Source organism: Hyla sarda, chromosome 6, assembly GCF_029499605.1.
Source record: "Hyla sarda isolate aHylSar1 chromosome 6, aHylSar1.hap1, whole genome shotgun sequence".
NCBI lineage: Eukaryota > Metazoa > Chordata > Amphibia > Anura > Hylidae > Hyla > Hyla sarda.
In genome coordinates, this window is record NC_079194.1 from 243166521 (window position 1) to 243192324 (window position 25804).

The 25804-nt window shown below is 41.0% G+C and overlaps 2 protein-coding genes across 2 annotated transcripts in view; one reads left to right on the forward strand and one right to left on the reverse strand.

Annotated features, from left to right (window-relative positions):
- Positions 1-2918: 2918 nt before the first annotated feature.
- The window catches only part of CTSD (cathepsin D), a 29755-nt gene continuing 6869 nt past the window's right edge, over positions 2919-25804 (reverse strand). Inside the window, exons 2-9 of the mRNA XM_056526843.1 lie at positions 22054-22210; positions 21682-21805; positions 19396-19514; positions 16701-16900; positions 13525-13647; positions 7867-8011; positions 4592-4690; positions 2919-3708 (exon numbers count right to left, since the gene is read on the reverse strand). Of these exons, the coding sequence (XP_056382818.1) occupies positions 3547-3708; positions 4592-4690; positions 7867-8011; positions 13525-13647; positions 16701-16900; positions 19396-19514; positions 21682-21805; positions 22054-22210 (1129 nt within the window). The 3' untranslated portion in view covers positions 2919-3546. The remainder of the gene's footprint in view (positions 3709-4591; positions 4691-7866; positions 8012-13524; positions 13648-16700; positions 16901-19395; positions 19515-21681; positions 21806-22053; positions 22211-25804) is intronic.
- SYT8 (synaptotagmin 8) overlaps positions 6319-25804 on the forward strand; it is a 153894-nt gene continuing 134408 nt past the window's right edge. Inside the window, exon 1 of the mRNA XM_056526837.1 lies at positions 6319-7104. The gene's annotated coding sequence lies outside the window, so the exon portion shown is untranslated. The remainder of the gene's footprint in view (positions 7105-25804) is intronic.

The window sequence follows — 25804 nt, forward strand, 5'->3', positions numbered from 1 at the left end:
TGGAGCCTCCTTTACAGATTTCATCATACTTCATGGGAAGAGTAGCACAGAATGCAATGTTATTTTTCCTGCCATAATGATGGACATCACTACCATGGGCCCCAACGCAAAATCTACAACGGCCCCCACTTACCATGCGCCATTTCTAACATTGGTGTCTTTATGTGGCAGAAGGGTCTTTGCTGAGCACATCTCTCTTTTCACCCTATATAAGCCCTTGTACAAAGCAAAGATACAAAGATTGTATCATGCCCAAGTAACTAGTTTTCTATAATATTTTTATACTAAATGTTTTCATAAATATTTGGAGTATCATAGTATCATAAGAAACACTGTACCTACCTACTGTATCTACATATATCTGCTGTTCTACTAGTAGTCATTATTATAAAGAATTTTTGATACCACCTATATCTTAATGATATCTCTTATATTACCTAAAGTGTTGACTGAACCTATAAATTTTAATGGGGTTGGCCAAGGATCAAATGTGTATGGTGGCATCTCAACTGTTTTCCAATGGCAGACATGAAATCGGGAGAAACGTCTGTCAGCTGAAGGAGCATTCTGCTGACAGTTGCCTACAAGTATGTCTTTAAACAGAAGACAAACCAATATGTTGTATTTTACATCAAATTTCTAGCATCAAACACATGAAATGAAGTAATCTAATGTACACTACTGGCAATCATTATGGCATTGAGCAAGGATAAAGACATCTGACACCTACAAGTGCAAAGTCTATGAAAATGTCCCTAAATCTAATTATTAATGCAAAATCTAATGGTTGCAGCTGCTTCCAGTACTTATCAGCTGCTGTATGCTCCAGAGGAAATTCTTTTCTTTTTTAATTTCTTTCCAGTCTGACCACAGTGCTCTCTGCTGACACCTCTGTCCATGTCAGGAACTGTCCAGAATAGGAGCACATCCCCATAACAAACCTATCCTACTCTGGACAGTTCCTGACATGGACAGAGGTGTCAGCAGAGAGCACTGTGGTCAGAGAGAAAAGAACAACTCAACTTCCTCTGGAGCATACAGCAGCTGATAAGTGCTGGAAGGATTACGATTTTTAAATAAAAGTAATTTGCAAATCTGTTTAACTTTCTTGCACCTGTTGATTTAAAAAAAAAATGTTTCCACTGGAGTACCCCTTTAATGCAAAATTAATACTAGCCTTCACCTATATGAGAAAGGATCACACACATTGAAAGAACAACTTGCTTAGAAATTCCTCCAGTTTAGTTATATTTTGTAATGCTATACACTGGAAATACTGTATACACAAATCTATTGGTACCCACATTGGTGCTGAACGTGTGATCATTGAACAAACCAGTGAACAAATTTTGCATGCTGGCAAAATGGGTCAAAAAGCACACACACTGAAGGGTATTTTCGTTTTTACAGAACACATTCCCAGTAGTTTGCACATGGAAACAATACAATTTTAATATAGTGAAGTTTTACACAAACTTTTGTCACAACCATGTTATAAAAGTCAGACTCATGTGAGTTCACGACCATCTGTGCCAGCGAGGGGTTCTCACATTGGCACATTGTCTCTGTAGCGGGCCATGCAAATTAGATTAATGTTGGCTGAACCTAGCAATTCTTCCAGGATCATCCAGCTATTTAAAGAAGTACTCTGGCCTCAAGACATCTTATCCCCTATCCAAAGGATAGGGGATAAGATGTCTGATCGCGGGGGTTCCGCCACTGGGGACCCCCGCAATCTAGCATGCAGCACCCACCTGTAAGTACTGCCGGAAGCGCTGGAGGTTATCAGTAGTGTTGGGCGCGAATATTCGCATTTTTATTGCAAATATCACAAATTCGCAAATATTGCAAATATATTCGCTATATATTAGAAATTACGAATATTCACTTTTTTCTGCATATTCGCATATTCCTTCTTTTCACTTGTGGGCCAATTAGAATGATGCAAATACACTTGTCAGAGGTTATCAACAACATCCCTAGCAACCAATAGTAAAGTTGCCCACCCCCTCACTGTTTTCTTCCTCGAATCCGCGAATATGCAAATATTCGCATATGCGAATATAACAAATTTGCGAATATAAGATGAATATTCGTCTATATATTCGCAAAATATCGCAAATTCGAATACGGGCAATGCCGTTCATCATTAGTTATCAGTCTTTTGCCTCCCGACCATGGGGACAGAGTATTTTGATGTCCCGACTCCGCCCCCGTGTGAGGTCACGCCCCGCCCCCTCAATGGAAGTCTATGGGAGGGGGAGTGACGGCCGCCACGCCCCCTCCTATAGACTTGCATTGATTGGGCGGGGCGTGACATTACACGGGGGCGGAGTCGTGACATCACGATACTATGTCCCCATGGTCGGGAGGCAAAAGACTGATAACCTCCAGCGCTTCCGGCAGTACTTTGCAGGTGGGTGCTGCATGCTAGATTGCGCGGGTCCCCAGAGACGGAACCCCCGCGATCAGACATCTTATCCCCTATCCTTTGGATAGGGGATAAGATGTCTTGGGGCCGGAGTACCCCTTTAATATAGTATAATATAAGTGGGTCTCCCATGATGGCAGATTAAAAAGGATCACGCATTTGGATTTTAACTTGCTTGATTCTTTTGCTCTCAAGGAAGATAAGCCACAACCAGAGGTATTGAACAGCATTATACTCCCTTCTCCTGTTCTGAGTGCCTGCAAGGTCAGTCGAGTGGGGTCGGGAGAGATATCTGTCACTGAACAAAGTTTTCTAAAGGGAATGGCCAGCGAGAGAATGAAGAACATGGCGCTCAAATCACAAAGGGGTGAAGGCCTCAAACTGCCAATATTTTTTACTTATATTGCATGTCTTTTAGACATGTTAAAAACTGGTCACACATAGGAAGATATGTTGCCCGATCCCAATAAACCCGTTTACACAGTGATCTGTCTACAACAAATTTTATTTGTGAATCTTCTTCTGTTTTCGAAAGAACCCTACATTGTTTCAGGTAAACACAAAAGTCAGTGCATAGATAACACAACCCAGATCAACTCCATTGAAGTGAAGCCGTGCCGGACATGACAATATAAAAGGGGGACATAACACTAACAGCTAAGCATTTCCTCATAAGGTTTTTATTGTATTTATTCTGTATGTACTTCTTATGCATTAGGAACACAACCTTATAATGGAAAACAAACCCCTGCTTTTTGCACATAACTAGTAGTGTTAACAATATATACAACCACAAAGCAATTGAAGGTGCTCCTAACAAATACAGTAACTAAGTTTTACCCCAGACTGCAGTTTCTGATTTACGGCTTGATATTATTGGTAAAAAGTCTATATGCTATCCAAAGGCATCGAGTGACTAGACTTTCTTCACCTAAGCACTAGGATACAGGCAATTTCAATGTGGACGAAAAATAAGTCTACATTTCGGTGCAAATGAAACAAGTCAATTATTTGCATGTTACCACTAAGTGCCACATAGTCGGTAGCTGTCGGCAGTTGTTGCATTAAGTTCATGGGAAGATCGGAAATTTCTGGGACTTTATGCGGTACTTCCATCACTTGGCTTTAGCAAACCCAACCCGGTCATTAACTCGATCAAATACAGTATAATATTGGCCGATGAAGACATCTCCCAAAATCCACAGGGGGCCTGCCGGAGGGGGAATATCGAGTCCCATGAAGCCACTCACACAGATTGCATGGCTTCCTTGTGTCACCTGTTGGGATATAACAAGTGTCAGACTAGCTCTAGCATCAGTAAATAAATTCTAGAGGACTATTAAGTAAGAAATACTAGGTTTTATAGAGTTTGGGGACTTAGACCTTGTCACAGTGGAGAGTCACAGTGCCGATTTTTTAACTGGTAATTAAAATTTTTTTGGGAAATAAAGGGGTACTCCGCTGCTCAACGTTTGGAGCCCAAGGTCGGGAGCTTGTGACATCATAGCCCTGCCCCCTCAAGACATCACGCCCCACCCGCTCAAGGCAAGTCTATGGGAGGGTGTGTGACAGCTGTCCCGCCCCCTTCCATAGACTTGCATTGAGGGGGCAGGACATCATGAGGGGGCAGGGCTATGACATCACGAGATCCCGACGCCGGCTCCAGCGTTCGGAACACTTTATTCCAAACCTTGAGCAGCGGAGTACCCCTTTAAATTTGACACTGCAGTTTTTTCTTTTTTCAAAAAATACTGAAGAATATTTTATTGCATTTTTTACGGAAAATACAGGTTGAGATTCCCAATTCCCTTTTCTGTTAGCCTGTGCACCCTTGTGGGAGAGGTGCAAAAGTGTACAAATGTTGTGCAAGGCATGTACACCAGTTTTTGGGTGCAAACTGCATCTGAAATCAGTAAAGCTGCCCCGTTATCTTGTCAGATGTTTAATTTGCATCTTCTGGCCCAATGCAAAAAACTGACATTTATAATATTGAAATGTTCTTGTGTTGCTTAGGGGCCACAGGGCTCCTCAGGTACCAGGATCCAGATGTGACTTCTACCTCTACAATCCCTATAACTACACCCCACATCCTTCTCCCCAAGTAGTTATGCAGTGTAGCACACAATCTCCCTGTAAACACCAGCAGCCCCGCTACCTTACCTTCAGTGTATACTGTTCTCCTGTCAGGGTGTATTCTCGACCCCCAAGTCTTAGAGAGATGACAGGTAATGAGGAGACCTTCTCACACTGTACCATGTACTGCAAAACAAGAGATTCTCTATGACATTACGTTGCTTTATATATGTATTTGTAGTTCGGCTGGACTACATTGTAAGACATATTTGTAGTAAAATAGTTTTATGCTGAGATCCACAGTCAGAATAGATGATGTCTTTAAAAGTTGAAGGTAATATGGTTTTCATAATGAAGGACTATTTTTTCATTTGCAGAACAGGGCCAATTTACCTTTAAGCTGAGTTAGGCTCCTTTCACACTATGAATTTTTCCGTTTACAAACTTCCGTCACATGTTCCGCCACTACAGCTGCAAAACCCGGCCGTTACAAAACCCCTGACGGCCGTGACTAAATTGCATTGCAGCCTATGGGGTTTTGTAACTGCCCGTTTGCACCCGTATATGCCCGTAATTCATTACGGGCATTATACAGTGACGGGACATCGTGACGGAAAAATTACTGCATGCAGTAATTTTTCTGCAATGCAATTTAGTCACTGCCGTCAGGGGTTTTGTAACAGCCGGGTTTTGCAGCTGTAGTGACGTAACATGTGACGGAAGTTTGTAAATGGAAAAATTCATATTGTGAAAGGAGCCTTAGTGTGAGTGCCCTGGACCCCAGGATGAGCAGACACATCTCCCGGGTGTCCTCTCTAAATACTTATCTCTCTTCATTCCTGGGCACTGCCACAGAGGACATTGTAGCATTTGGGTGTGTGCAGACATACCATAAGTGTTACGTGTGCTGCTGCACAGGGGCCCTGCAGGCAAGAGGGGCTCAAAACACAATAGCATTCCCTGCTTATTATGAGAATTATAGAGTATAAATGAGGTGGTCTATAACTATCGCCATGTCATCAAATCTGCAGTTAGAAATAAATAAGATCATAAACTGTTTTTGGACGAGGCACTTGTGTTGTTGAGGACTTCCCTTAGCTTCTGTGATAAGTTTGTTATGTTAGCTGCTGTGACATCACAAATGTCTTTCCATCCCATATCACAAGTAGGCTTTATGTAGGTAAGACACTGTGACATCACAACAATGTTTCCACCAGGAAAGCTGTTGTGACATGAAAAGTGTCTTTTAGTCAGGTATTCTACTGTGACAGTTTAGCTTCAGTCAGGTAAGCTGCTATGACATCATAGAAGTGTTTCCATGAGATAATTCCTGTGACATCACAAGTAAGTTTTAGACAGATAATATGCTGTGACCTCACAATTGGGTTTCCATTAAAGGGGTTTCCTGGCTTTATACATCTTATCCCCTATCCAAAGGATATGTTGTATATCCAAAGGATAAGTTGTATGATTACAGGGGTCCCGCCGCTGGGGACCTCCACGATCTCGGTGCAGCCCCGGCATTCTGTGCCCGCCAGTGCCTCCAAGACAGGGACATAACGTCATGGCCACGCCCCCTAGTGACGTCACGTCACGCCCCCACCATTCATGGGGGATAAGATGTATAAAGTCAGAATACCCCTTTAAATAAGCAGATGCAACATAACAAGATTTTTATAAACATAACAAGAGTGTTTTTACCAGGTCACTGCAAAGAAATCACACGTGTTGAAATGAAGTCAGGCAATATAATATCATAAGTGGGTTTCAGACATCACAAGTTGTTTTAATCAGGTAAGCTGCTTACAAGTAAGTTTCCTTCAGATAGGTTATCGGCTTATCACTGGCCTCATTCAGGTAAGCTTAGGGTTGGATATTTAATATCTTACACTAATTCAGGAGTAGGAAATCAAATGATATGTATACTCTACTAGCTATTACTGTATACTTCTTGCACAGGGGCTCGCTGGTTGGCACCAGCCCAAGACCTGGGCTTCTTTATTTAGGGTCTGTATTTATTTAGGAGGTGTGGTCAGGGGTTTGTACTTATTTAGGAGGTGTGGTCTGGGGTTTGTACTTATTTAGGAGGTGTGGTCTGGGGTTTGTACTTATTTAGGAGGTGTGGTTGGGGTTTGTACTTTTTTAGGAGGTGTAGTCTGGAATATATTTATTTGGGAGTCTGGTCTGGTGTCTGTACTTAGTTAGGTGTGGCCTGTGGTCTGTGTTTAAAAGGTCTCGTCTGTGGTATGTATGTATTGAGGAAGTCTGGGGTTTGCATCGTGTTTATGGTGTCGGTGTGTTTAGGGAGTCTATATTTAAGGGGGTCTGGTCTGGGCCTCTATTTATTTTAAGGTATGTTAAAAGGGGATCATATGCATTATTATTGGTTCAAAGGCCCAAGGATGGTGAACTGTTCAACATAAAATAGACAGGGCATGATAAAAGCATGTTGCTCAATGCAATAAATGGGCTGCTTCTTATGCCCCTTTCCAGACTATCCTCCGTGTGACGTGCCGGGCTAACAGGAAGTAAGAAGAATACAGCCCAGGGACCGAACACCTGTACCGGAGTGTACCGGAGCTCCGGGGGATCGTTGGCAGGTAAGAGAAAGTGTGTTTTCTTTTATTTTGCAGCCCGGACGGGATAAAAGGAAAAAAGTGCGCGCCGGACTACTCCTTTAAATGTTGTTAAGAAACAAAAATGTATGTTTTCAAACTCCCCTCTATGAGCTTGAGAAAAGAGCCAATGACATGGAGCAGCTCTTGATCTGGTGGACTTAAAGGGATACTGACAGCAGGATCACTTGTGCAACCAATCAGATAGTTTCTTAAAATTTTCAGAGGCCTTTATTACAATGAAAGAATCAATCTGATTGGTTGCTATGGGCAACTGGTCAACTTTTCCTCTGCACAAGTTTTGACATAAAGGTGTGGTCTGGGCGGGAATGAGCTTGTGCAAAAATCTGCGACAATTTCAAATTGTTGAATTTGATAAATAAGCTACCACTGCAAAAGTAAAAGCTAATTCCTTGGTACGTCCTTTTACCATGATGCTGAATGCAATCTGTTGTTCACTATGAACAGAATAACCATTTCAGAATTTGGAAAGGACAAATGTACCTTTCTTCAGTGGGGTTACTGAAGATTCTCTGTCCCTATGAGCTTACTTGTACATTTTACCTTTATATACTTTTCGTATTGTCCCATTAATACACCCAGCTCATTTCCACCACATGTGCATGATAAGATTACCTGCACAACTAGTGAGAACTGATGGGCTGTAGTGTTTTACTATTATATACTTCATTTACTTCTAATTGGTTTTCCTAGTAGTAGCAGAAAAAAACATTAAAATCCCCTTACCTCTCCTTGAGTTAATGGGATGGCTCCAATAGCTTTCTGCAGGGCAAGAACTTCTTCCTTTGGACCAGTGATCAGTGAGGTCCCAGTGTCTACAATGGCTGCACAGCCACCTTTACATAGTGTGAGTTGATCCCCAACACCCAACCTATAAAGATCAGATAAGACTCAGTTAAACAGATGCATCTGATGAATACAAAACCTATTGTAATCTATGGCAGATAACACAGGTTTCAACAGTTCCGGTGAAGAGAGGTTGAATGTGTCAGCTGCAATTCACATTCTAAACTGCTGACACTGCTAGATAGCTGTTAGGACAATGAGACACATGATATATGGTTTATAGATCTGTGGTGGCCCAGTACGGGAGATGTTACCCCGTACCCTCGCTGCCCTGTCCAGCAGCCTCCCTTCAGTATCCCCTGGGCTCCCTTGTACTTGTTTCCCCCATGTACATATGTTTTGCATTATAATGTATTATAAAATGTCTTGTTGCTTTAAGAGTTGTACCATGTGATATGTCATGTGATTGTTACCCAGGAGGTATCAGTGACCAGGTGACCCCAAGAGTGACCTTTGGGCTCCCTGCTAGTCTCCCCCATATAAGCCCTGGGTGAAGCTAGCTCGCTCTCTTTGGAAATAAGTCTTTGCTGAGGTCAGTCGTGCCTAGTGTGTGTGTCCAGAGTAAGCTACAGTCATAGCTTTGCCAGTCTTCATTCAAGTCAAGTCAGTCCCTGTCAAGTCAGCATGGTCTGCATTACATTGTCCAGTCCTACTACAAGTCCCAGCAAGCCCTTAAGCTCTCCAAGTCACTGGTCACCTCCGTGGGCCCTGGCTGAACTGTAAAGACTTTACCAACTGTCTACCCTCAGTAAAGCTACCGTTATCCGTAACTTGGCATCAGAGTCATTATTGCACCCGTGCCAGGATCCAGCAGTATACCTTCAGGTGGTTGTGAGGATAAACCACGCCCTGGCGTCACAAATACAAGGGGTTAATGCCATCTGCCCCTAGGGTAACAACATCTGCCCTCATCACACCCCGTTACCACAGATCTGTCTGTGCTTCTATAACAAATAAAGAATGCTTTTATGCTCTGGTGCAAAGTGTCAAAGAGGCGTTCCCTAGCCCCTGAGGTGCCATGGGTTGGCATATTGACCTGTTCCTACTTTAATGACAGGTGGAAGCAGGGCCCTGTTACCTAATCTCACACCTGCGCACAATTTGTATGCACAGCACAGGTGAGACATATGGAAACAGGGCTCGGCTTCCAGCTGACTGTAAACCAAGCAGAGACAGGGTTGGGAGGGGGAGAGAGGAGGTGTTCCATCCTTCAGCAATTTGACACATGGCACTAAAGAATTAAAGTGTTTTTCTATGTCATAGAAGAATAGGCAGATATATGAAATATACCATGTGTCTCCTTAGGCTCCTTTCACACTGTGTAATTGCTCCGTTACAAACGGACGTTAATGGCTCTTTTTTTTTCAACTTTGCGAGCCATTATCATCCGTTATTGTAACAGAGTATAACGGGAGTTATAACGGGCAAAGAGGATCCCTTTCACTTGAATAGGATTCCTCTAAAGTCTGTTATTGCGGCCGAAGATAGCGGGAGAAAAAGATGGCGCAAGCAGAAATTTTTCTCCTGCTATCTTCATAACGGCCGTCACACTACCGGGAATAAACGGTAGTGTGAAAGGAGCCCTACCCTAGCAGCTAACAGTGTCCGCAGCTTGGAATGTAAATGGCAATTGACCGATTCTCTTTGAGGGTGCGTTCACACGCTAGTAGCTAGCAGCGAGTTTCCCGCTGAGAGATACGCTTCCATTGATTTAAATGGGTCCTCGGACAGTCCGCAAATCTGACACTATTGCGGACTGTCTGTGGACCCATTCAAATCAATGGTAGCCTAACTCGCAGCAGGTTTCCTGCAGCGTGAAACATGCTGCTAGTAGTAGCGTGTGAATGCACCCTGAAGCAGACTACAGTAGAATCAGTCTATCTCAGTATAGTGAATAGTGATGAGCGTGAATATTCGAATAGCAAATTTTTATCGCGAATATCGGCATTTTGCGATTTCGTGAATATTTTGAATATAGTGAAATATATTCGTTATGAGGAATATTCATTTTTTTCTTTTTCACAGTACACATCACAATGATATGTACTATGTAAATAAAAAGTGGTCATCCCTCCCTGCTTCCAGCTTGTGGTCCAAAGAAGGCGAATTTGCGAAAATTCGCGAATATCGGCACTTTCAGAGGACACTGATCCCTCCCTTCTTTTAGCTTGTGGGCCAATGGGAAGGATACTAATACAGTTACCAGAAGTTAGCAACATCCCTAGCAAACAATAGGAAAGTAGTTAGTTGAAAGAGATAATCGTGCATGCGCATTTTGCGAATTTCATTACGAAAAAAGTAAACGAATATGCAAAATTTGCGAATATATTTGTCCATATATTCGCAAAATATGGCGAATTTGAATATGGCCTATGCCGCTCATCACTAATAGTGAACGGATACATTCCTGTTTAAGGCTATGTTCACACGGTGGAACTTCTGCTATTCCACACAGAAAAGAAGACTGAAGATTTTTTTTTGCATATTTGCAGAATTTGAGCGGAATTCCATAGGAATTCGGTCGGAATTTCAGTGCTTTCAAAACACAGATTTCGCTTGAATTTAGAATCCCATTAACTTTAATGGGGCTCTGAACGTAACTGTGCAAAATGTAAAGAAATGTCTTAGAATTTTGCCGAATCCCAAATGCGGAATTTCTGGAGCGGAATGCCCACTGTGGAAATTCAGCTGTGTGAGAGGGACAGTGGAATTCCCATTGAAGGTAATGTGCAGTAAATTTTGTAGAGTTTTAGAGCGGAAATTCACCCTGTGAACATAGCCTAAAAGGGTTTTCATGCAAATGATATTCATTATTGATCCTCAGGATAGGTGATAAATGCCCAATCTCTAGGGACTGTACTGCTGAGACACCCACCGATCAGGAAAATGTGTGTGGTCTAATAAACAGTGGGGATCCCAGTGAAAATGTACTGATCACATTGCTGTAATAAGCTGTCAACCTGCTCTGACTAAGCATTGCCAGGGTCGCCACCTGGCCGGTATTTTACCGGCACAGCCAGTATTTTGGCCACCCTGCCGGTATTTTTATACTATATTTTTATATTTACTCGATTAATTCCTCTTGAATTCTCCGCTCCAAACTAATTCACATCCCCTCTGCCCATTGACTTTAATGTTTTTTCTGCTGTCCTGTTCACACTGCGGAAAATCTGCTAGCAGAATTCTGACGCTGAATTCCTTTCCGCTTGAAGAAAGAACATGTTCATTCTTCAAGCGGAATCCGCGAGCAGAGTCCAATAGAATCAATGGTAAAAAAATTCTGCCCAACATCGTTTTCAAGTGGAATTCGAGCGGAATCCAGAAAAGTAGATTAAATAACCTCCTCCTTTATGCCTCTTCATTTCCGCATGGAAATTCCGCTTGAATTCCGCTCAAATTCCGCTTGAATTCCGCTTGATGGAGAAGGCAACAATTTCCTGACAGAAATTATTCCTCGTGAATTCCTCTTGAATTACTCTGTGTGAACGCACTCTAAGGGTATGTTCACACTACAGTGTGTGAACGGAATGTCCGCTCGCTGAATTCAGCGAGCGAAGATTCAGACTGGCAGCCGGCGGCGGCGGTAGGACCATGCGGCACTGCGCCGGCTATGCAGTGCTCGCGGACTTCCGCGCAAAGAATAAACATGTTCTTTCTTTGAGCTGAACAATTCTTTCTTTGCGCTGAAATTCCGCAGTGTGAACGGGTCTCACGGAAGACCGATTCACACTGATTGTAATGTACACTGTGCGGACTTTTAGGTTCACATTGTGGAATTTCTGGGCAGAATTTCTGCCAGAGATAGAGCCGGCGGCACTAGGACCGAGCAGACTAGACGGCAATGTATTTCTGTGTGGATCTTTTGGGAGATCTGCTCAGAAATGCATTGCCATCTATGGGGACAGGAATGTAGTCCGCTCGGTCCTAGTACCGTCGGCTTGATCTCCGGCAGAAATTCTGCCCAAAAATTCCACAGTGTGAACCTAGCCTTACTCGAGAAATTCCGCTCGTGGAATTCCGTGGGGATTCCGCAGAGTGAACATACCCTAAGGGTGCGTTCACACTGAGGAGTTCAAGAGTAATTCACGAGGAATAATTTCGGTCAGGAAATTGTTGCCTTCTGTCATTTTATCCATCAAGCGGAATTCGAGCAGAATTTCAGCGGAATTCAAGTGGAATTTCCATGCGGAAATGAAGAGGAATGAAGGAGGAGGCTATTTAATCTACTTTTCTGAATTCCGCTCGAATTCCGCTTGAAAACGATGTCGGGCAGTATTTTTTTCCACCATTGACTTCTATTGGATTCTGCTCGTGGATTCCGCTTGAAGAATGAGCATGTTCTTTCTTCAAGCAGAAAGGAATTCAGTATCGGAATTCTGCTAGCAGAATTTCCGCAGTGTGAACAGGACAGCAGAAATAACATTAAAGTCAATGGGCAGAGGAGATGTGCATTAAATTGGAGCGGAGAATTCAAGAGGAATTACTCGAGTAATCTTGTGAACGCACCCTAAAAATACCGGCAACGCACCCTAAAAATACCGGCAATGCAATGGCTGGTATTTATCCAACCAATCCTCCAACTCCCGGTTTTGCACCATAACCTATATCAGTGTTTTCCAACCAGAGCGCCTCCAGCTGTTTCAAAACTACAATTTCCCGGCATGCCCAGACAGCCGTTGGCTGTCTGGGCATACTGGGAGTTGTAGTTTTGCAACAGCTGGAGGCACCCCAGGTTGGGAAACACTGACCTATACTATATACTACTATATAATCCAACATGCTGGGAGTTGTAGTTTTGCAACAGCTGGAGGCACCCCTGGTTGGGCAACACTGACCTCTACTATATACTACTATATAGTCCAACATGCTGGGAGTTGTAGTTTTCATTTGGGGAAGCTGCTGAGCCACAGGCTGTATCAGGGCATGCTGGGAGTTATAGTTTGTAACTAACTACAACTCCCGACTTTAATAATGAAGCGATCAAAAAGTCACATCAATACAAAAATGGTACTGTTAAAAACTACAGATACGAGTGCAAAAAATTGTTCTCATACAGGCCCATGTAAGGAGAAATAAAAAAAAGTTATTTTTTTTTGCTGAGACACCTGCATGGCTCTTTTGGAAAGAGAACCGTAATATTCACCTAATAAGCATTTTGAACAATACGGTATTTAAGCTTATTATTTTCATTCACTGACTGCAAGCAATGGACTTTAAATCTGTGAGTGAATGTAATACAGAGTATATCAGAAAATCACATAACCCTCCAATACTAAGGTAAACCTCTTTAATGGCATCAAATGGATAAACTTCAAGAAGGAAGTTTCTTTTGCCGGAGAGATCAAATATTTCTACAGTGCCATCTGCTGTCCAAAATGAAATCTGCAGCCAGTATCTACCTTTTCACATTGGGGTTCAGAAATGTTCTCCTGCTGGTTCTTTTTGGTACATGCAATCTGCTTTCTACATTACATAAATATTATTTTGGATTTCCACAGGATAATAATAAAAAAAGACAAAATTTTTCCTGTTACTTACTGGTCCATGTGAATTTCCCAGTATGCTTTGCGGGTGACATTCACATAATTAAAGTCTCCTGTGTAATACTTGGGGTCGGTGCCTCCCAGTAATAGTTCCCCACCGGGCTGAGCATCTGGGTTTCTAGGAAAATAATGTTATGAAATGACATTAGTTCTGCACCGACATCCTGTACATGTACATCTCACTCAGGTCTATCTATCTATCTTATATCTATCTATCTATCTATCTCATATCTATCTATCTCATATCTACAGTGGGGATCAAAAGTTTGGGCACCCCAGGTAAAAATGTGTATTAATGTGCATAAAGAAGCCAAGGAAAGATGAAAAAATCTCCAAAAGGCATCAAATTACACATTACACATTCTTATAATATGTCAACAAAAGTTAGATTTTATTTCCATCATTTACACTATCAAAATAACAGAAAACAAAAAATGGCGTCTGCAAAAGTTTGGGCACCCTGCAGAATTTATAGCATGCACTGTCCCCTTTGCAAAGCTGAGACCTGTCATGGATTGTTCTCAGTCATCATCTGGGAAGACCAGGTGATGTCAATCTCAAAGGTTTTAAAGGGGTTATCCAGGAAAAAAACTTTTTTTTATATATCAACTGGCTCCAGAAAGTTAAACAGATTTGTAAATTACTTCTATTAAAAAATCTTAATCCTTTCAGTACTTATGAGTTTCTGAAGTTGAGTTGTTCTTTTCTGTGTAAGTGCTCTCTGATGACACGTGTCTCGGGAACCGCCTAGTTAAGAGGTTTGCTATGGGGATTTTCTTCTAAACTGGGCGGTTCCCGAGACAGGTGTCATTAGAGAGCACTTAGACAGAAAAGAACAACTCAACTTCAGAAGCTCATAAGTACTGAAAGGATTAAGATTTTTTAATAGAAGTCATTTACAAATCTGTTTAACTTTCTGGAGCCAATAGAGAATAGAGAGAATAGAGGAGATGGAGGGAGATAGAGGAGATGGAGGGAGATAGAGGAGATGGAGGGAGATAGAGGAGATGGAGGAGATAGAGGAGATAGAGGAGATAGAGGAGATAATAGAGGAGATAATAGAGGAGATAATAGAGAGATAATAGAGGAGATAATAGAGGAGATAATAGAGGAGATAGAGATAGAGATAGAGGAGATAGAGATAGAGATAGAGATATATAAAAAAGTTTTTTCCTGGATAACCCCTTTAAATGCCCAGACTCATCTCAAATCAGCACCATGGGTTCTTCTAAGCAGTTGTCTAGAAATCTGAAACTGAAAATAGTTGACGCTCACAAAGCTGGAGAAGGCTATAAGAAGATAGCAAAATGTTTTCAGATGTCAATATCCTCTGTTCGGAATGTAATTAAGAAATGGCAGTCATCAGGAACAGTGGAAGTTAAAGCAAGATCTGGAAGACCAAGAAAAATATGAGACAGAACAGCTCGCAGGATTGTGAGAAAAAAAATTCAAAACCCATGTTTGACTGCACAATCCCTCCAGAAAGGTCTGAAAAAGAAAAAAGCAAAAGGCGCTCCTTGTGGAAACGTAGATGGTAGGGGTAGAGAAATGAGAAGACTCAATACCGCTTACCAGAAGAGGTTGTGCAAGAACATACACAACAATGTTAAAAGGTGTGTAGTTTCAATAAGGTCCGTCTGCAGCCTTCGCTGCGAATGCGCAGCGAAACGCGTTGCATTATTGGTAATTAAAGTCGGATGGATTTTATCCTGGCTGCGTGATCCCTTTGTCCTGATTGGCGCCACGTTATCCTGATTTTAACAAAGCACTCCTTTGATATATCCAGAAAGATCTGGCAGACACTGGAGTTGTGGTACACTATTCCACTATAAAGAGGTACTTGTACAAATATGGTCTTCATCAGAAGAAGAAAACCTTTTCTACGTCCTCACCACAAAAATCAGCGTTTGAACTTTGCAAATGAACATATAGACAAGCCTGATGCATTTTGGAAACAAGTTCTGTGGACCGATGAGGTTAAAATTGAACTTTTTGGCCGGAATGAGCAAAGATACGTTTGGAGAAGAAGGGAAACAGAATTTAATGAAAAGAACCTCTGTCCAACTGTTAAGCATGTGGGTGGATCAATCATGATTTGGGGTTGTATTGCAGCCAGTGGCACAGGGAACATCTCATAAATAGAAGGAAAAATGGATTAAATAAAATTTCTGCAAATTTTGGATGCTAACTTGATGCCATCTGTGAAAAAGCTGAAGTTAAAGAGAGGATGGCTTCTACAAATGGATAATGATCCTAAACACACCTCGAAATCCACGGGGGATTACATCAAGAGGCGTAAACTGAAGGTTTTGCCATGGCCTTCACAATCTCCTGACCTCAACATAATTGAACATCTATGGATAGACCTTAAAAGAGCAGTGCGTGACAGACAGCCCAGAAATCTCAAAGAACTGGAAGACTTTTGTAAGGAAGAATGGGCAAAGATACCTCAAACAAGAAATAAAAGACTCCTGGCTGGCTACAAAAAGTGTTTACAAGCTGTGAGACTTGCCAAAGGGGGCAGTACAAGATATTAACTCTGCAGGGTGCCCAAACTTTTGCAGATGCAATCTTTTTGTTTTCTGTTATTTTGAAAGTGAAAATGATGGAAATAAAATCAAACTTTTGTTGACATATTCTAAGAATGTCAAATCTGTAATTTGATGCCTTTTGGAGATTTTTCCATCTTTCCTTGGCTTCTTTATGCACATTAATATAAATTTTTACCTGGGGTGCCCAAACTTTTGATCCCCACTGTATCTATCTACTGTATCTATCTATCTCATATCTATCTATCTATCATATTTAATAATTTAATAGTTCAATTTATTTGAACTTTTATAAATCCTTTTGGCTCCTTCTCTGACTGTTCCCATCGCTTACAGGGCACAGCCTTCTTGCTTTCTAGCCATGGATTCCACCTTATTTAACAAGAAGTTTATTTGTTTTTAAAGAGTCCAATAGTTTAGGGGATGCTGTGTAAGCAGTTTTGTGCAGGGTCATACATGTCCACAAACTGGCAGGTAAGGATTGTGTAGTGGTCCCAGGATCTAACACAATGACAGACCCTAAAAGATCGACTTTGGAGCCAATCACTTGCCAGTGTTGCCACTTAGATCTGTGCCAAAAAAAAAAAAAAAAAATTCAGTCAATTCCCCCCACAGTTTGTACCTGTTCAGGTAGAAGGAGAAAATATTTGTTTCCAACAATTTCTGCTGAATCATGTTGTCAAACACAGGAGGGACCCCATCCACAGAGATACGAGGGTAAGCCATTCCCAAAATACCATCAAACTTGGCTGCTATGAAGGTAATTCCTGGCTGCTTTATGGCTTCCCCAAAAAGTTGTCCTTTTACCGCTAGGTTGCCAATCTAAAAATATGATAGCGGGAGAGAAGAAAACACGGATGAGAGTGACCAGTATGTCGATGTAAGCTGCATCCATTGCATCATGCCACCCCTCGTGATGTCACACCCCGCCCCCTCAATGCAAATCTATGTATGTTTTGTTCTTAACTTTTTCTTTTTGTACTTTTTGGTTTGACAATTTTTAAGCCACTCTAAGGGGCCTTTTATATGCAGTAATTCTGTTGCTTATATATAGATCTATGTAATACATGTGCATTACATTCATCTATCAGATCAGTGCTCTACAGTACAACCTGTGGCAGGCTGTATCAGTAACCAGGTCATGGCATTCATCAAGGCCTGGTGCAGGCTTTATCCAAAAGGTCAAGTAGAGGTCAGCACTGCAGATAAGCATTGGTGCCCGAGGACCAGGTAGAAGCAGAAAAGGTCCCGGCACTCGAAATTCTGCTTGCTTAAAGGGGTACTCCGATGGAAAACTTTCTTTTTTTTAAATCAATTGGCACCAGAAAGTTAAACAGATTTGTAAATGACTTCTATTAAAAAATCTTAATCCTTCCAGTATTTATTAGCTGCTGAATACTACAAGGGGAATTATTTTCTTTTTGGAACACAGAGCTCTCTGCTGACATCATGACCACAGTGCGCTCTGCTGACATCTCTGTCCATTTTAAGAACTGTCCAGATAAGGAGAAAAAACCCATAGAGAACATATGCTGAACTGGACAGTTCCTTAAATGGACAGAGATGTCAGCAGAGAGCACTGGGCTCATGATGTCAGCAGAGAGCACTGTGTTCCAGAAAGGAAATAATTTTATTCTGTAGTATTCAGCAGCTAATAAGTACTGGAAGGATTAAGATTTTTTAATAGAAGTAATTTACTAATCTGTTTAACTTTCTGACACCACTTGATTTAAAAAAAAAAAAAAAAAAAAGTTTTCCACCGGAGTACCGTTTTAATCTTTGTTTTTATTCATGCAACTGCATAGCATACATCACAGTTTGTACAGACTTTAGGCTGCCCTGACAACCAAACAACCGATTGGTACCTCGCTGATCGGGATACTAGACTGCAGAGATGCATGGCAAAAACTGTTTCAAAAAAGCTTAAAAACATAAAGGGTATTATTATGTGATGGGGAATGCAAGTAAGCCAGACAGATCAGGACTGTTTAGGCTAAGCTATGACCTGTAAATAAAGTTAGTAACATTATTATTATTATTATCTTACATATTGTAAAAGTACAGTGATCCCTCAACTTACAATGGCCTCAACATACAATAGTTTCAACATACAATGGTCTTTTCTGGACCATTGTAATTTGAAACCAGACTCAACATACAAGTTGTTGTATGTCACAACTGGAGGAACTGACCAATCAGAATTGGGATTTTACTGGTAAATCACCTCTATTACTGAAGTAAAAGCACTGAATAGCTGTCTGGTAGCGCCCCCTACTGTACAGGGAGGAACAAGTTCCGTACTACTCCTTACCTGTGCCAGGGTTAGCTGCTCCTTTGGACACCAAGTAAGAGCGGCTCCATTTGGGACACTGGGGGACATGTATCAAAGATTTCACCCCTGTTTTGTGTGTATTTTTTTGCGCAAAATTTTGCGCAAGCCCTTTTTTTGCGCATTTTTTTTTGCGCACTTTTTGGTAGAGCATGTCCTCCAGATGTGGCTGAATTGGGGTACCTTGGAGTGACATCTATAGTACACATGGATTTATTACCTGAGTACTTTTCCTTTACACCAAAAATTTTGCCGCAAAAGCTGTTTTTTTTGCGCAAATATAAGCCATCTTGGACTTAACGTAGCAAGATGCTCTAAATCATCGATTCTATTATCCAAAGAGTGGATTGAGGAGATTACTATATTTACCCGCAATTTATGAAGCTCATTGCGCTTGATTGATAAATTTAGCGCTTCTGCACATAATTTAGAATTCGGGAAAAGGGGTAAAATGCTTCTATCATACACAAATAATGATACATGTCCCCCACTGTGTAATGTATAGGACCCTGAAGAAGCTCCTCTCCTCTACATAAACCATTGTTTCCAAACCAGGGTGCCTCCAGCTGTTGCAAAACTACAACTCCCAGCATGCCCGGACAGCCAACGGCTGTCCGGGCATGCTGGGAGTTGTAGTTTTGCAACAGCTGGAGGCACCCTGGTTGGGAAACACTGACATAGACAGTGATTTACAGCTTCCAGCAGCTATTTCTTTCTTTTATATGTACGATCTTGCTTTATCTGTTTTAGTTATCTATATTCCATATAGTTATGGTCTCAACATACAATGGTCTCAACATACAATGGTCGTCCTGGAACCGATTAATAATGTAACTTGAGGGACCACTGTATTGTAGCATTACATTTGCCTCATAATATTTGGGGGACATTACATTAAGAGCTGGGTAGATTATATATATATATATATATATATATATATATATATATAACCACACATAATCATAGACACAACTGCGTGAGAACTTACCGTCACAGTGTCCTTACTCAGGTACCCAGACAGACTGCCGCTGCCATACTGTATGGAGAATTCTGTGCCATTCTTTACATAGCTAGAGGATTTGGAAGAATCATACTTGTGGTGAACCACTGAAAAGGAAAAGACGGCTCGTATGAACAGTTATTGTCACTATTTCTATATAACATTTAAATGCCCACCAAGCAACAAAATGTAGAAATAATAATATGTCAATAAAGGGGTTCTCCATTTTTGAAATCTCTACTTGTCATAAAGGTTCAATGATAATAAATGTATCATAGTGTGTCCTCTAGCTGAAACCTACAGTGATCATTGACCTGACAGTAAATCTTTAATTTAACTGTAGCGCCATCACAGGAGAAGTTAAAGGGTACCTCTCATCAAATAAACTTTTGATATATTTTAGATTAATGAATGTTGAATAACTTTCCAATAGCATGTTAATGAAAAATATGCTTCTTTCTATTGTATTTTTCCCGATCAGTCCTGTCAGCAAGCATTTCTGACTCATGCTGGAGTCCTAAACACTCAGAGCTGCCAGCCTGCTTTGTTCACAGCCAAACAGGCTGTGAACAAAGCAGGCTGGCAGCTCTGAGTGTTCTCCTTTGTGAACAAAGCAGACTGGCAGCTCGTAGTGTTTAGGACTCCAGCATGAGTCTGAAATGCTTGCTGCCAGGACTGGTAGGGAGACCCCTAGTGGTCATTTCTTCAAAGTGGAAAATTAAATAGAAAGAAGCATATTTTTTTAATAACATGCAATTGTAAAGTTATTCTGCATACATTAATCTATAATATATCAAAAGTTTTTTTGATGAGAGGTACCCTTTAAAGGGGCTATCCAGGAATAGAAAAACACAACTAGTTTCTTCCAAAAATAGTTCCACGTCTGTCTCCAGGTTGGTTGTGGTTTTACAACTTGGCTTAATTCACTTCAATGGAACTGAACTGCAGAACCATACTCAACCTGGAGACAGACAGGGAGCAGTTTTTGAAAGACAGTAGCTCTGTTTTTCTATGCCTGGATAACCCCTTTAAGTATTGCACAGTGCCCATTCAAATCAGTGAATTGTCTGTGTAATGCACGGAAAAACGGGTGTGGAAAATGCTCTTTGTAACTACATTCAAATCAGGACTTGGAAATGATTTGGAAAGGCACAACCCTGTATATATAAGGTCTCACAGCTGACAATGCATATCAGAGCAAACATTTACTCATAAGGTGGAAATTACTGCCTGTAGAGCTCAGAGGCATGATTGTGTAGTGGCACAGATCTGGGGAATGGTAAAAAAAAAAAAAATATATATATATATTTTTTTTGCTGCACTAAAAAATCACAGTGGCCTCCATGAATCTTAAATTGAAGATGTTTAGAAATACCTGGACTTTTCCTAGAGCTGGACGCCCCACCATACTATGTAATCTGTGAAGAAGGGCTTTGGTAAGTGAGGTGGACCAAGAAGACAATGTTCACTCAGGCTGAGCTTCAGTGTGTGTAGAGGGGAGAAAGCATCCTCTTAGTAAAAGACACATGAAAGCGTCTTTGGACTTTGCAATAAGAACCTTAAAGGGGTATTCCGCCCCTAGACATCTTATTCCCTATCCAAAGGATAGGGTATAAGATGTCTGATCGCGGTGGTCCAGCTGCACCCGGCGTTCATGTAGAGCGTCGGGTTCAGCGCCGGAGGTTCGTGACATTCCGGCCACGCCCTGCTCGTCCGGCCATCACACCCCCTCCCATAGACTTGCATGAAGGGGGCGTGGCCAGGACGTCACAAGAGGGCATTACCATGATGTCACGAGCCTCCGCCCCACATCACCAGTCATCTGACATGGAGCGAAGTTCGCTCCGCGTACCGGATGTCTGGGATGTCGCAGCCGAGATTGCGAGCGTCCACAGTGGTGGGACTCTCGCGATCAGACATCTTATCCCCTATCCTTTGGATAGGGGATATGTCTAGTGGTGGAGTACCCCTTTAAGGACTCTTAGACTGTAAGAATCAACATTTCTCTGATGAAAGCAAGATTAAACTTTTTGGCCTTAATAATGTGGAGTTTCACCCAGAGAAATTGGTCCCACAGGGATTGTCACCCAACTTCCCAAGGTTCCTGAAAAACATATATGTGTAGATATGCATAAGATGCTTCTATATCATGGCATGTGCTGTATATTATGCACTGTACTGTATATGGATTGTCACATATTACATAATAAAGACATAGTATTCATTTAAAATGCATATATTGTAATATACTGTAACATAATATAAAGTACTCACAGCAAGCAATGTCCAGAAGGGAGCAGTGGATGGAGGGTACCCAGAGATTAGAAGATCCTGTATCAAACACTACTGTGAATATCTGTGGAGGGGTCCCAATGCCAATCTCTCCATAGTACTGAGCCTACAGAAGGTAACAGGATAAGAGAGTCCTTAGTTGCCATACACAAAGTGGCATTTCTACATAGTTGTATCCACGGTGTTGTAGACAATGCTTTAGACCAGTGTTCTCCAAAATGTGGCTCTCTAGTTGTTGTAAAACTACTTCTCCCATCATGTCCTGACAGCCACAAAGCATGTTGTAGTTTTGCAACAACTGGGGAGCCACAGATTGGAGAACACTGGTAACACCATGTATCCTTTACAACTTACATCTAAATAGTTCTTCAGTGTCTCTGGCGTAGGACCTCCATTGGGTGGGAATCCGGGGTAATACTTCTTGTAGCCATCACTTCCGATTATTTTTTCCACCTCCCCAGAAGCTTCAGATAAAGTCCGGCGGATAGACGTGAACTTGGTTAATGGTATCCTGCGTTGGAATGGAAGAAAAAAGGACTAGTTTAGATAACAGGCTGTATATATATATATATATATATATATATATATATATATATACTCTGTGGGTGAGCTGGTCAATTGCTTGTGCAAATGCCAACCGCTCTCCCAGCTCTTCTTCTGCCAGGCATGCCTCCACCTAGGCCAGAACTTCTAGTATTAGTTATCTGCGGGCCAATCGTGTCCTGTAATATGTTTAAGGGGTACTCCAGTGGAATTTTTTTATTTTTTTTTATTAACTGGTGCAGGAAAGTTAAACAGATTTCTAAATTACTTCTATTTAAAAATCTTAACCCCTTAAAGACCAGGCCCATTTTATTTTTGCATTTTCGTTTTTTCCTCCTCGCCTTCTAAAAATCATAACTTTATATTTCCATCCACAGACCCATATTAGGGCTTGTTTTTTGCATCAGCAATTTTACTTTGTAATGACATCACATTTTACCATAAAATGTACGGCGCAACCCAAAAAATATTATTTTTGTGGAAAAATGTCAAAGAAAACAGCAATTTAGAAAATGTTGAAAGGTTATGTTTTCACGCTGTACTTTTTACGGGAAAAATTACATGTTTTCTTTATTTTGTGGGTCAATAAGGTTATAATGATACTCATGTTTTATGCTTTTCTATAACTGTACCGCTTTAAGAAAAAAAATCTCAAACAATTTTAACAAAATTAGTTTGTTTGAAATTGCCCTATTTTGACCACCTATAACTATACCTATATCCTTTGTAGAGGGGATAAGATGTCTTGGGGGCAGATTACCCCTTTAAACATTAAACGGAAACAAAAACAGTGTGTGAATGCTAAGCAAGGTGATGTAAACAGGTATCACTCTGCTGCCCATGTACAAGAGGATCCAGACGGCCTGTCTGAGGTACTGAGTCTGTGTGACTACAGGTGCTGGACATAACAGGCGGAATGGTAATGGTATATAGGAGCACACAGCGTCAGTGGTTTGTAGAGTTGACTGTATGCCAGATAGCTTGTATTACTCCACTTGCATTTATGAGCCAAAATGATGTAAGAGTGTCTCCGTGGTGCCTGGATCAATACCATTAACATCAATCATGTATGAGATTACCTCCATCTTACTGTGTCTATCAGAAGCTTGGCTGAGTGCTTAGAACTGAGGGGAGCAGATATTTCTATCTACATCAGTGCCTGGTAGAAAGAAGATTTCAGGGGAAAAGTTTTGAGCAGCCTGCAAACATGTCCGGCATTTTAGAGATGTACGCAACTCACTCTGTCTCGCTTTTGACAGGGTCTATATTATGTGCTAAATTTATTAAAGGGGTACTCCGGTGGAAATTATATTTTTTTTATGAATTGGTGCCAGATAGTTAAACAGATTTGTAAATTGCTTCTATTTAAAAATCTTAATCCTTCCAGCACTTATCAGCCGCTGTATTCTCCACAGGAAGTTCTTTTCTAACTAGATTTCTTTTCTGTCTGACCACAGTGCTCTCTGCTGATACCTCTGTCTATGTCAGGAACTGTCCAGAGTAGGAGCAAATCTCCATTGCAAACCTTTCCTGCTCTGGACAGTTCCTGACATGGACAGGGGTGTCAGCAGAGAGCACTATGTTCAGACTGAAAAGAAATTCAAAAAGAAAAGAACTTCCTAAGGATCATACAGTAGCTGATAAGTACTGGAAGGATTAAGATTTTTAACCCCTTAAGGACTCAGCCAATTTCATTTTTACGTTTTCATTTTTTCCTCCTAGCCTTCTAAAAATCAGGTTAGTATGAGGCTTGTTTTTGGCACGATCAGTTGTCCTTTGTAATGACATCACTCATTTTACCATAAAATGTATGGCGCAATCAAAAAAAATACTATTTGTGTGGGGAAATTGATAAGAAAACCGCAATTTTGCAAATTTTTGAAGGTTTCGTTTTCATGCTGTACACTTTACGGTAAAATAGACATGTTTTCTTCATTCTGTGGGTCAATACGATTAAAATGATACCCATAATTACATACTTTTTTATTATTATACTGCTTTAAAAAAAAATCGCAAACTTTTTAACCAAATGAGTGCGTTTAAAATCCCTCTATTTTGAAGGCCTATACCTTTTTAATTTTTCCATATAAGCAGAGGTATGAAGGCTCTTTTTTTGCGCTGTGATCTGTACTTTTTTTTTATACCATATTTGCATATATAAAACTTTTAATACATTTTTTAGCAATTTTTTTTGGAATAAAATGTTATAAAAAAGCAGCAATTTTTGACTTTTTTCTTTTTCACGTTCACGCGGATCACCATACGGGAAAATTAACATTATATTTTAATAGTTCCTATATTTACATATGCAGTGATACCAAATATGTTTATAAAATTATTTATATATTTTTTTTTACACTTTTTGGGGGTTAAATGGGGGAATACGGACAATTTACATTTTTATTGGGGGGGGGGAGGGGATTTTTCACATTTTTATTTTAGTTTTTTACTTTTTTTTACTTTTATTTTTACACTTTAATAGTCCCCATAGGGGACTATTTATAGCAATCGTTCAATTGCTAATACTGTTCAGCGCTTTGCATTGGGCATAGCACTGATCAGTGTTATCGGTCATCTTCTGTTCTAGTCTGCTCGATCTCAGACCAGAGCAGAAGACCCGTGGAAGGCTGTGGAGGCAGGTGAGGGGACCTCCGTCTGCCGTTCTGGATGATCGGATCTCTGCGGTAGCGCTGCAGGCGATCTGATCATCCATTTTAGTGACAGGCAGCGCTGTATTGATCACGGCATCTGAGGGGTTAATGGCGGACATCCGCGCGATTGGGGATGTCCGCCATTGCCGGCGGGTCCCTGGCTGCTATCAGCAGCCGTGACCTGCCGCGCATTACCCAAGCATCGCACCAGGACGTACATTTACGTCCTGTGTCGTTAAGGGGTTAAATAGGTCATTAAAGGCGTACTCCGGTGGAAAACTTTTTTTTTTTAAATCAACTGGTGCCAGAAAGTCAAACAGATTTGTAAATTACTTCTATTAAAAAAAAATCTTAATCCTTCCAGTACTTATTAGCTGCTGAATACTACAGAGGAAATGATTTTCTTTTTGGAACACAGAGCTCTCTGCTGACATTTTGACCACAGTGCTCTCTGCTGACATCTCTGTCCATTTTAGGAACTGTCCAGAGCAGCATATGTTTGCTATGAGGATTTTCTACTGCTTTGGACAGTTCTTAAAATGGACAGAGATGTCAGCAGAGAGCACTGTGCTCGGGATTCAGCAGAGAGCTCTGTGTTCCAAAAAGAAAAGAATTTCCTCTCTTGTATTCAGCAGCTAATAAGTACTGAAAGGATTAGGATTTTTTAATAGAAGTAATTTGCAAATCTGTTCAACTTTCTGGCACCAGTTGATTTAATAAAAAAAAAAATAATAAAAAAAAAAAATTCCACAGGAGTACTCCTTTAAAAGTGACTTTTCAAGTTTTACCGAAATAAGACACCACACTAGGGTGAATTATTTTCAAGCCTTATTCAGGGGAAGGTGTATTATATGGTTAATGTACTATGATCGCACAGGCCATGAAATAGACAAGGCCTCCGACTAGTGATA